This window comes from Photinus pyralis, unplaced genomic scaffold, assembly GCF_008802855.1.
Source record: "Photinus pyralis isolate 1611_PpyrPB1 unplaced genomic scaffold, Ppyr1.3 Ppyr1.4_LG4, whole genome shotgun sequence".
In the NCBI taxonomy this organism is placed as follows: domain Eukaryota; kingdom Metazoa; phylum Arthropoda; class Insecta; order Coleoptera; family Lampyridae; genus Photinus; species Photinus pyralis.
The window spans coordinates 21,510,104-21,523,184 of NW_022170511.1; the positions used below are offsets into that span (position 1 = coordinate 21,510,104).

A 13,081-nucleotide genomic window follows, 5' to 3' on the forward strand; every position below is an offset into this window, starting at 1 on the left:
ACTATATACCTACCAAAATCGCCAAATGAAAATAAGAAAATTTATAATTTTGAAATTTGACCAACATGTTCTTTAACCCCCCTTCCTCTTGACCATATCCAAAAACCTCACATGTGGGGTGCGCAACAATGCTACCATTTTGAATTTTAAATCCGTTTTTGTTCGGTTTTTCTTCAATATCTCGAAAACTATCAATTTCTTCATAATAATTTTCAAATAAATCACCTTTCCTTATTTTAGACTCATCAATCTTAATAAATATCCCATGAGAAGTTACAAGTGCGTAAGTTCTATTAAATCGAAAATTTTGCTGCACGCGTTCGCAAAAAGGTGTGCGGATAAATAACACCTAACAGCATTCCTTAGTGCTTGTTTAGAATGAACGTATACGTAAGAAATACATAAAACTTAAAAAATTTCGCAAAGTTGAACTGTATACTGTATAGAAACATACAAAGGTGTTTACAATGAACGTAATTTTTACGTACGTATACGTAAGCGATATGTAAGTCTTTCGCATAGTCGCAAAACTTGAAAATGGTTCAAAGTTACGTACGGTCAAAGAATATACTACTATATGTAGTATGCTATTTGGTTTATTGTAAATAGCGAAGTAAATTTACGGAAACGAAAACGAATATGTACGAGTACGGTTTATGAAATATTTACGTTTATACATATATGTATTTACGTATACGTTCATTGTAAACAAACACTTACACTTACAAACCGAAATAAAGGAATTAATTAGTAAATGGAATCCTGGTCGCCTATGCGACAGGTATGAGATATTCAAAGGACATTAAATAAGGCAATGGCTGTACCTTACTACGAGTCCATCATCAGTACAGCCATTGAATAATGTGCTTATTCAATGGTACAGTCATTGTATATTAAATAAATATACAATGGCACAGCTGACAGCCCTTACCTGTTACCATAAGCACATTTTAGCAGTGTATGAGCAAATACTCGAGATGAGTGTTATAACCAGCCGAATTTATAACTTCCAGTTGAGTAAACAGTAAAGTAGGAGTTCCTCCTCTAGGTAGCTTTGGTACTCAAGTGAAAGTTCCATTTGACATATTTCGAACCATCCCTTTTTCTCACATGAGTCGCATATTTTCTTAATTTTTATTAATTTTATTTTGCCTTTATTTTTGAGTGGGCGGGGTTTCAGCCAAGGCTGCTGTACCAACCCAACCCACTATAGGTACATTTACAAATATTCATGCCCGAACCCGGATTCGAACTAAAGACCCTTAGCACCACAGTTCAGCTTTAACTGAACTGTGCCACACGGCCAGCTTACCAAATAAAATTGTTGAGCTGTAATAGTTAGCTATGGAACATTTTATAAAACGCCAGGTTGACAATTTCTGATAGTATCCCATACAAAAATGCTCTCAAAGGCAACGTTATTACAAGTGAACCTAGTTAAACGATTTGCTCAAAAATACGCCTCAGCTAATCCTTTACCTTCAGAGCCACTCACCCATCAACAACCAAGACCAATCATTCCAGGTAAGAAAGTGCACTTGTTAGAATACCAAATAACATATCGCCTCCAATAGAAGCATTGAACACACACGCTACCTCGCAGGAAGTGATTACCACGAAGGATTTCGATCGGTTCTTTAAGTTGGAACAATCAATTGATGGATCTGGTTTGATACATAGATCGCAGTCTTTTGATTCTGTCCCCGGCCCGATATCCTTACGATACCTTTCTAAATTTTGGAAGATTATCCCCGCTGTGAACACTACTGCAATAGGTACCATTGTGCAGTATTTGTTAACCGCTGGTAAAATTAATTTGCCTATAATTATTTTGCTCATATCACTCATACCAGGTAGCCAACTACCTTCCGGAAGGAGCGCATGGGTTCTTTCAAAATGGTTTGATCAGTATGGACCAATAGTACGCCTTCACAGTCCTTTTGGTGGCGATATTGTGGTTGTGACTCGAGCAGAATATGCCGCGGAAGTATTTAGACGTGAAGGGCGTTACCCGATGCGCTCGTGCTTAGATTGCTTGAACAAATACCGCGAGTACAAATGTGCAGATCGCTATTCATGTGCACAAAACCACTCCTTCATTCAGAGGAATGGCCATGAATGGGACAGTCCTACTGTGGAAGATTCCACAGGCACCGGCAAAATTGAAACTTTGAAAGATATATGCGATGAGTTTGTTATTCGAATTTCGAATATTCGTAATAGGCAAGATGAGGTGCCCTCATCTTTCGATGAGGAAATTAAAAAATGGAGTCTTGAATGTTTATTGTCCGCCGTAGTAAACAAACGGTTGGGTTTTTTAAACGCTGCTGGTACAAGTCCTGCTCCGGAACCTCTACAGATACTAAAAACTTTAAACAAAGCACATAACGATGTAAAACGTTGCGAGTCTGGTATCCATTAAACTCTGTTTGGCACTGATTAATCTGTGAATTACTTTCAGGTGTTCACCTTTGGAAATTTTTTGACACACCTGCATGGAACAGTTTGATAGAACATTTTGATGCATTAGGATGTATGCTACGTACACACATTTATAAGACCCAAGAGTCTCTTGAAAGGAAAAAGGAAAGAGAAAATGAAGGTTTATCCATATCCCAAGTTCTCTTTGTAAAAGAGGGCTTGCTGATCGAAGATGTTTTGACTGTGCTATTTGACATGATGTTAATAGGAGCGAACGGCATTTCTCATACAGTTGCCTTTTTAATGTATAACCTTGCTCGAAATCCCAAATCGCAGCGAAAATTTTACGAGGAACTTAAATCAATAGACATACATGATTTTTCAAAAATGAAGTATGCTAGGGCGTGTATTCGAGAGAGCTTACGATTGAATCCACCGATGCCATTCTTAAATCGCGTACTTTCCAAAGATATTTCAGTGCGTAACTATCTGATACCCAAAGGCACGCACATACTGGCTGCTACTCATATGTGCAATCTGCGAGAGGAATATTTCGAAAATGCCAATGAATTTAGACCAGAACGTTGGATCGAGGATGATCTATTGGATACCGACAACGTGGTACTTCCGTTTGACAATGGGATCATGCCTTGTTTACCATACCGCTCAGTAGAAACGCAAGTTATCGTCCTGTTTTTAAAGGTGTGAACTTTCCTTATGATTTCATTAACGTTCACATTTACTATAACGTTACAGTTGCTGAATCAATTCCAAATTGAGTACCACTACGGAGAGATTCGAAACAAATATCGTGTTACAGCAGAGCCTAAAAATTCGCTAAAATTTAGATTTGTTGATAGAAATTAGCTATAGTGAATCCACATTTTGATAGTAGTGTGTATGTTACCAATGTCATTTATAAAATTCACACAGGCGAAATAGTAGTTTCCCTGATTGGGCACTATTCTCCAATTCTCTGAGGATAAGTTATTTCATCTTTAACCAATTTTTTGGATTGTATTACAATTACAAGGGTCGCTTGCATCAAATCTACTGGATTCGTACGAAGAAATGCGTAGTCATCTCCATTTGAGTTTAAAAATATAAACGCTTTCTCAAAATTTTAATCCAACCGCAGAAATTGTATCATTGAAATTAAATGCAAAATCTCAATTAATGAATCAAAATACCCTAAATCCTTTGTTTCTTAAAAATAAATACAATACAAAATTTGTTATGCAAATGGTTCTCATAGGTCGATTCTTTCAGGAACATTAAAATTACTCCAAACAAAATTATTATGCAAATTCCGAAAAAATAACCGGCCATTACTTTATATAAAGCAAAAAATTTAAAATAACTTACAGTAATTAACGTGAATGAGATTCCTTTCAGGTTACAATCCTCTTATCTCTCCTTGGAAAATGCTGCACTCTTTCGAAATCGCTTCTGTGTGGTACAACTAACTCCGTGATGAACGCCAGACCAACATGTCGATACCTACGTATTGCGAGTTCAAGCGAACCGGTTTCAATTCCACAAAAGTAAAAATCAAAATCGTAATATTAAGTAATGGAATAAAATGCCAATGTTCCAGTGTTTGAATGTGCCCTTTCATAATTGGGTTTTCCTGTGAACGAGATATAATTTTTTCCCGCCGTATTCCGTTAAACACAAAAGTTTTTTTTTATGCGAAGACTTCGCCTTGGATTTTAAATTTGCTTAATATTATTAATACAAATTTTACACAAAGCACTTGCTCCTACGGTATATTTGAAAAGTTTAATCCACACGGAAATGTTCCTTCGCGTAATTTTATCACTTGTAAATACACGTACCTACCCGCTCCGAATTAGAGTGATGACAAGTTCTCCCTCGTCCCGTAACTTACACGCTGTTATCACCTTTTATTTGAGACACAGTTACGTTCATGTTCGCTATGAAGCGGTACATGTGTAAATTTTCCTATGTTTAACAAAATACAAATTTAGCAATACATTTTTATTTCCAAAGCGACACACAAGGTCAAGCGATAATATGTAGCTTCTAATCTCGTAAAAAATCATGTCTACCTCCCGGCGAGAGTGGTGATAAAAAAATAAAGAACAAGGTTAACCCTTGTGTTATTCTGAAAATCCGTAGCGGATGAGGGTACGCACTTTTTCTTATTTTTTTGTATTGTGGGGCCACCCCCAGCGCAGGGAGGCTCAAAGCACGCGTTTGGGGTTAATTTTCAGAAGTCATACAATTTTGCAAATTCGTCGCGGGCGAAGGAGAAAAGATACGAAAAAACTTAATATTACACGCGCGTAGACCAATCCTTGGTCTAGTTATACTACGGCGAGTATACCCCGCCCCCCCCAACACTCCCTCCAGGTGTTATCCAATTGCGTTTGTTTACGGTACTTTGGTTTTGCAATGGCACTTCCAAAACCTCTAAGGTTGTAACGGGAGTCCGTTCTCGCATTTTCTTTGATTAGATTATGTTTCGTGGTGGAAATTTATAGGTGTGGAAGCGGGAAAGAATATCCCTACCGCAAAGGGCGCTGTGTGTAGTCGGATGTGATTAAACAGCAGCAAGTCAGTCGCACTTCTAGCATTGAAGTGGCGAAGGGTGTTATTTGAATCACAAAGTTTCAAATTGAAACATGACCAAATTAAGTTAGGTAAAGACCCTGTAAATTAGCGCAGGAAGTTTTATGTTGAGCTAGAGGGTTGTTCCGACATAATTGTCAGGGAAATCTCATTGAGCCATATAAGCCAACTAAGCAGACTACTTGTAAAGTACCGTAGAGTACGTTTTGTTTGGGAAAATCTATTTTGAACAAGACGTAAATTTAGTCTTAATTTCCATTCCATTCAGTTTATTAAGCAGGCAGTGTAGGTTACAAGAAACTCAAAAATCTTAGTTTTATTAAATTCTTAGAAAACCCAAACACAAAAATGGAAGGTCATAACGAGGACGTTAAAAATATATTTTAAGAGTTATAAATATAAAATACATTTTTATTAAATAACATTAAATTTGTGGAGCAACAGACTTTTTAACTTTATTTAAATTATGACCTTTATTTCCTTTCTTCTTCTGTTTCTTTTTTTTGGATTTACGTTTCTTCAACAGTTTTGCTTCCTCTTCGTCCGGATCCAAACCTTCTAGAATCCACTTCTTTCGCAAATTGATTAATTTCTTTTGGTAGAAATCTTTTTCGTCTAACTTGATGTGTGCTTCACTTTCAGTAACTGAAATTTGGGTAAATATTTTTCCCACTTCTCTATCTGAAAAAGCGAAATCATCATGATAAAAATTATCCATCTGTGTACTCACCATCGATTTTAAATTCTGTAAGTTTTGTATTGATACGTTCTTCGATCGCATAAAGTGATTTAAGATCAGTAGGCGTTACTAATGTTATTGCCATTCCACCTTTTCCAGCTCTCGCCGTCCGACCAACACGATGTATGTATTCTTTTGGAATTTTTGGTACATTGTGATTGACTACCAATTGTACAGAGGGTATATCTAAACCACGACTGGCAACATCAGTTGCAATTAGCATTTTGACTGTATTCGATTTAAACCTTGCTAGAGCAGAGAGTCTTTCCTTTTGGGAGATCATAGCATGTAAGGCTACATTTTCAAAACCAACTTCGTTCAATGTCATTGACAAGATTTGGCATTTTCTAAAATATTTAAAATGTTGTCAATAGGTATACATATAACTCTCGCCAGGAAAGATTGCCGGTCACAGCACACCTTGTGTTGATCTACAATCTATGTTTGTCGTACGTTGCGAGCGACTTCCGGAATAAGATCGTGCCAATGTTGAACGAAAAGTCTTTTTGTTCAACATTGACACGATACTATCCCGGAAGTCGGTCACATCTTTAGAAGAACATAGATTGTAGACCGGGATCAAGTGTTCCGTGACCGGCAATCTTTCCTGGCGAGAGGTTTAGTCGTTTTATCAATCTGAGGTTACAGAAGGTTATAGGTTGCATGGTAAGTTTCGGGCAACAAAAAACAGTTTTCAAATATGATGTCACAGTAATTCAATTGACAATTTCAGACCACCTGTCATAGTCTAAGAGCCCACGATACTAATACTATATAGTTCCTTGGATGAAAAAATAACTGGATTGCTAGCAAAGTCAAATTTATGAAACCAACATCTACAGCGCCATCACAGGGCAGGTGTGCGTTTTGTGAAACGAAATTTGACACACGTCAATGTTACGAGATTTAATTTGAGTGTTTTATTGTGATTTTATGTAATTTTGTTATAGTTCAGTTGTGTTACTTTTATACAGGGTGTTTTTTTGGGAGCTTTAGTTAAACGTTTCTGGGAAAGTAAAATAGGTAGGTTTTTTAAAATTTGTACTTAGGAGTTACTCTGAAGGCCGAATGTAAAATATTTTCAAAATGGCCACACTTCCGGAAACACCGGAAGTAGATCGTAACTTCGTTATATTAAATGGCAATCCCTATTTTTTTTATTGCATTTTTGGATTCTACGTAAAATTTCGGTTCTTTTGATACCCACATGTCCATATCTGCCATCTATGGTTTTTAAGTTATTTTGACTTTATGAAAAAAATGGCGGATGCAGATGGTACCTAGATAATTGATTACTTGAAAACGGTTATAGTCATGGCAACCCATTTTTATCAGTGCATAGAGAATGAATAGGGCTTTCTTTTAGTGTACTTAAAAAAAGTTAAGTTGCATACAACCGCACCTATGGAGATCCAAATTTAAGAAACTTCAAAGTCTAAAAACTCAGTTTTTTTAAATGGAATGACCATGTTCTTACTATTCCATGAGATAGATAATCGAAATTGGAATATTTTGATATTACATGTTCCTATAGCTATCTTTAACATTTTCTGATTTATTCCCATTTCATTGAATTGATGCCATTTTTTTCGCATTTTCATTTTAGGAGTTGGCCATGATTTTATAACAATCGAATTTTAAACAAATCAAGGAAAGGATACTTACAATCATTGATTCTAATCTAGTATTAAGGATATAGGACGGAAAATTTTTGAGAAATCTAGACAGAGTCATTCAACTGAATTTCTTAAACAACGTATAAGTCTGAAAATTCAGAGAGATAATGCGATATCTGTTCTAGCAACAATTCCATACAAAAAATGTTTCAACGAAGTTTTTACATTGAATTTATTTTGTTAATCTTGCATTTACAATTCAATTCATTTTCTTAAATATTCTCTTGTAGAGCTTTGTATCACTTGTGCTTCAACGGGGATACAACATTTCCAAAATTCGTACAATTTCGTTCCAGTGTTCGAATGAATGTACGGCAAGCATGTGCCGCGATTCTGTTCATTTCACCATAAATAACAAATTCCAAAATAGGTGAAACCACTGCGAGTCATTTTTCGATTTTTGAAAAACTTATGTTAACCTATAACAGTAGGTGACGGATTAGTGTCACTAGATTTGTTTAAAATTCAATTGTTATAAAATCATGGCCGACTACTAAAAAGAAAATCCGAAAAAAATAGTGTCAATTCAATAAAATGGGAATAAGTCAGAAACTGTTAAAGATAGCTATAGGAACATGTATTGTTAAAATATGCCCATTTCGATTCTTTATCTCATGCAATATTAAGAAAATGATGATTCCATTTAAAAAAACTGAGTTTTTAGTCTTTGAAGTTTCTTAAATTTGGATCTCCATAGGTGCGGTTGTACGCAACTTAACTTTTTTTTAAGTAGACTAAAAGAAAGCCCTATTCATTCTCTATGCACTGATAAAAATGGGTTGCCATGACTATAACCTTTTTCAATTAATCAATTATCAAGGTACCATCTGCATCCGCCATTTTTTTCTTAAAGTCAAAATAACTTAAAAACCATAAATGGCAGATATCGACATATGGGTATCAAAAGAACTGAAATTTCACGTAGAATTCAAAAACCCAATAAAAAATTGGGGTTGCTATTTAAAATAACGAAGTGACTATCTACTTCCGGTGTTTCCAGAAGTCCGACCATTTTGAAAATATTTTACATCGATTCGAATTTTCAAAAACCTACCTATTTTACTTTAACAGAAATGTTTAACTAAAGCTCCCAAAAAAACACCCTGTATAATTAATTAAAAATGAGACGCTGAAGTTGTTTTGAAAAAAAATGTGATGAATGTGATGCAGTTTATAACCTTAAAAACAAGGACATTAAAACAGAAACGTTTTTCGCGTAAGTAAAAGGCTAATTCGGTTCCTTCAATTTTCCCAAATACATCAAATGAAAATCCGATTTCTAGTGTGATGAGACTACCAAGTTTCGATTGTTCCTCAAAACAGGGGAGGGGTAGGACTATACGTACATACATATATGTACCTACCTATAATGCAGTGCTGCAAGCCCCCCTGATTGGCTATATCAGTGGCAGCAGAATGATAAGCGACGCCTCGTACCTATGCATCTAGTATAATCGATCTCCTCAAAAAACCAAAGCTCACCCGAAAGATCCTCAATTTCTGTGTAAGAAAAACCACTGCTGCACCCCCCAAACAGCGGAACACGGACACAGAGCCATCATCGCTTTAACTAATTACCTCAGTCTGTGCGTTCAACCGGGCAACTGCTGTCATAGCACAGCTTACTTACTATCCAGCTCCGCAACTCTCGAGCGGCGCCTTTGATCTGGCGGTCTACAACCAAGCGAGATGGAATGGTGCCCTCTTTCTCGCGCTTGGGGTAAAAGTCGGAGCCGGATTAAACGAATTTTCATCGCGCGGTCGTTTCACAGTACCGTAGTAGGTGATTTTTGAGCTGTATTGTAATGTGAACGTTTAGAATTTGCTGTACAATATTACGTAATATTGCAATGAAACTAGGGTTAGGAGTTTAATACATTTTATTGCCTAATTGAATTGAATTCGGGACAATGGCCAACGTGGCAACACTGGGCTTGATTGCACGCCAAACAGGCAATGCAGTCTTTTACCCCAAGAGGCGGGGCATAAGCGCTGCGCGCGTAGATCGGCGCAAACCGCTCCCGCCAAGAGAGTTGTGCAGCTGGATAGTAAGTAAGCTGTGGTCATAGCGCCAATGTAGCGGTACTATTGTACGCGCGAGTATTATAGTCAGCGGAAGGTGAGGGATAAAGGCGCGCATGTATCATGATCTGCCATTATGTGTTTTTGTTTGTACTTCGTAACTTTAAACATAATTTTTTATTTATCTGTAAATACTTATCGTCACCATGAATGAGGATGTGACATAATTGAAAATTACCATTGATGGAAAAAGTAGACAAGAAAGTTAGGTTAGGAACGGTATAGTAAAAAAACCAAACTAAGCGTTTCAAGTGTACGCTTACTGCTCAAAGTAGCGCTTATAAAGCGATCCTGATCTCGCTTTCTTTAAAGTGGTAGTTGCAGGGCCGGACCTAGACAAAAAAATTGGGGGGGCAGACATGACATTTTGCCAACTCAACTGTAAAAATTTCCAACTCAAACGGGTAGTCTAATAAATCATGTAGAAAATGTAGGATATCAGTATTCGGTCTCTAATACTAATTAAAAGCATTACCAAAATACCAACCTTGTGTTGAAGAAGAAGGAAGTGACGTACGTTCCTATTAAAGAGTCCTTTTTTATAGATTTTGCCGTAATTCCGCATTCCTTCAATAGTCGATTTATTACATTTACGATACTTTAGCGGCTTCGCCAACTGGTAATGAAAATTACCAACTCTAGTATTGGAGGGGCAACCTGCCCCCCCATAGGTCCGTCACTGGTACCAGCGAGTCGTTTACCAGACATTTTTGCAGCGCTCCCGAAGCGCTACGCCTGGTGAACACACCCAATGATAAATTTGGAAAAAACAAGGCCGACATGGAGCATATGACCCACTGTCTTTATCTACAAGTAAAAAATAAGGAGAGAACTGGGTATTAAAAGGGTAAACGACGAAATGGATAAAAAGGTCATGAGAGTTGGGAGAAAGGAGTCACCATTGCCAGTGGTGTAATAAAATCAAGTCAAGTTAACATAACTGACTAGCGCAAAGGAAGTAAATATGATGGCGACTTCCGTCCACCACTGGTACATTCTCTCTTCTTTTTTTTTTACTTGTAGGTCCTTATACAGTCATTGTACGCGACCCACAATTACTTACAGTGCCCCTTATCTGTGACCAACCATTTTGAATTCAAAGCATAGGATTAAAGCGAGGATTATAAAGCTTTGAGAAAGAAAGACAGAGGCATAAAACATCATTGTAAACTGAACAAATTTTAGCTTTATTTGCCACCAATAACATGGCCGCCTACAATCCTTTTTCGTGGGATTAAAGCAGCACCAGTACCGCACCATTTTGAAAAATATCAATAAAGTCAATTTATATGCTTATTACAATCACGCACGGTCGAAAATGCAAACATCTGAACGGCATAAACAAAGAAGTAAAAAAGTTTTGCACTAAAATATGCGAAAATTTGCTTCAACCAGCAGAATTTCACTTGATTGCGTATTATGGGTCCCTTCCTTCAATAGTGTAAGGACTAAAGGCCGCTTGACAAGGAGCAATACAACGCGAACGAACTTGCAGAAAGAAATATTGTATGCAATAGGTAAACATTGCAATTCTATTTCAATTGGCACCTCTGCCAACAGAAGAAACAAGATACCTACAAAGAATCGCATACAATTTTCAGTAGGGGCCACCCACCTTGCATTCGAAAACCAGACTTTTAATCTGGCTGATCCTTGAACTCGTAGAAATCGATTGGCGAAAATTTAACATCGATATTTCTTTTTGTTCTCGAGACAGGCGGACACAACCATCATATAACGGGAATTTTTCGAAAGCATGAAAATCCATTTTTAGGGGAATTTTTCGAAAGAATCCATTTTTAGGGGAATTTTTCGAAAGAAAAAAATTCCCCTAAAATGGATTTGTCAATAAAGTTGCTAACATCAAATAAAGATTAAAATTTGATTGCTTCAAGCATGCAAATTACATAAATAGGATTAATTATCATACGAAAATAGCCATTCCTATAAAAAAAAGTCTATTGCAGCAATTGATATCCTACTGTATGGTCTAAGAAGGTAACTGAAAAATATTATACCTATTGGATGTGGGTCAAAATTTTGTTTCTAAAAAACCAGCTATGTTTGTTTTACCCAGGTAGGTACGAGTTTTACCATTAAAAAACAGGTGGTTACTCTATTATTTTACCAGCATAAAGCACTAAAATGATAGCTGTTAAGCCCCACACATGCCAAATCTTATATAATTTGCGAGATAATTTGTTCTCATTCATCATTGTATTATCGCTAATGAATGGTCAAGGTGTTTGTGGCATATCCATATCTTGTAAATCATCAAGATTTGTGACATCACAGGACAACAATATTTTACCATATGAAAACAGACATTATCTGTAGAACTCTCTCCAAGCCAAATTGTAATCAAAAAGTTCTATTACCTAAAAAAAAATAAAAGGCTTACTTGCAGGTATCAGTAAAGATCATTATATTCCCTGAAGTATTTTTAGACCGAAATGTTCTAATGGTCTCAACTAGGTAAGCATCACGTACATCCTGTGGTGTTAAAACGTAGTGTTGGTCTAATTCCTCCACTGTCGCAACGTCCGCAGGTGCTTCGTACAGAAATGGATCGGTGCCAATTGTTTCCTTTAATTTTTCCAAGGTTTCGGTAATAGTTGCGGAAAAAAATAACGTTTGTTTGGCTTTAGGTAAAACCTTAAAAATGGTGCGGATTTGTTCGTCAAAATGTCCACCCAATAAACGATCTGCTTCATCGAGAACCAAAAACTTTATTTTGGAAAAATTTAAGGTCTCATCGCTGTCTATATGATCGGCCAATCTGCCGGGTGTAGCCAAAACAATGTGAGGTTTCTTCGCCAATTCTCGGCCTTGTGCCACCATATCCATACCGCCGACAATAACGCAATGCTTTAAATTCATCGGTTTTCCAATTACGGCAAACTGGTCGGCTATTTGATACGCTAACTCTCTAGTAGGCGTGAGAACCAACGCAAAAACGCCATATGGATCTTCACATAATCGTTGTAAGATAGGAAGCGCAAACGCTAACGTTTTCCCACTGCCCGTTTTCGCTGCACCGATAACATCTCTATTTTTTAAAATTTCGGGAATGCAATGATATTGAATGGGAGTCGGATCTTTAACACCTGGAAAATTATGCGATAATAAGAGTTGATGCATTACTTAAATAAATGGGTATTCCTTACCGATAGTTGCACATTGCCGAATGATCCAGGGATTTAAATTTAAATCAGAAAATGATTTTTTATCCATTTCCCCACGAACATTTAAAACAAAAAGAACATAACCTCACTCAACCAGACCTCAACCACAACCGTCTATAATTACCCATGTCTCTGATAATTACAAGCCGTGCTGAGAATTATGGCAACACTGCATGGTAGGCCGATTTCCTAATTCAACTTGTCAGATTTCAGGTGTATTTTATATGTGTTTTGGGTGTAATATTCCTATTTACTTGTTTTAACAGAGCGAGATTGCGTAAATTTGTGTTACTCCGTATGGAATCAACAGAAATTATTATTCGGGTAAGTTGCTAAACGAAATATATCGATTTGTTGTCATAACCTCTAAAGCAGACTACTCC

General features: G+C 36.8%; 2 protein-coding genes across 2 annotated transcripts; one reads left to right on the top strand and one right to left on the bottom strand.

The window, feature by feature from the left end:
• Positions 1 to 1,354: 1,354 nt before the first annotated feature.
• LOC116168642 (probable cytochrome P450 301a1, mitochondrial) lies at positions 1,355 to 3,456 on the top strand. The gene is made up of 5 exons (XM_031484574.1): positions 1,355 to 1,524; positions 1,575 to 1,805; positions 1,854 to 2,411; positions 2,462 to 3,123; positions 3,178 to 3,456. Exons 1-5 carry the CDS (start codon positions 1,401 to 1,403, stop codon positions 3,286 to 3,288), a joined length of 1,686 nt encoding a protein of 561 aa, XP_031340434.1. The 5' UTR covers positions 1,355 to 1,400; the 3' UTR covers positions 3,289 to 3,456.
• Positions 3,457 to 5,365: 1,909 nt separating this feature from the next.
• Positions 5,366 to 12,841, bottom strand: LOC116168558 (probable ATP-dependent RNA helicase DDX49). Its single transcript, XM_031484462.1, has 4 exons — positions 12,681 to 12,841; positions 11,915 to 12,620; positions 5,747 to 6,102; positions 5,366 to 5,697 (listed from the first exon to the last, which is right to left on the bottom strand). The coding sequence occupies exons 1-4, from the start codon at positions 12,745 to 12,747 to the stop codon at positions 5,441 to 5,443; spliced, it is 1,386 nt and encodes a 461-aa protein (XP_031340322.1). The 5' UTR covers positions 12,748 to 12,841; the 3' UTR covers positions 5,366 to 5,440.
• Positions 12,842 to 13,081: the final 240 nt, after the last annotated feature.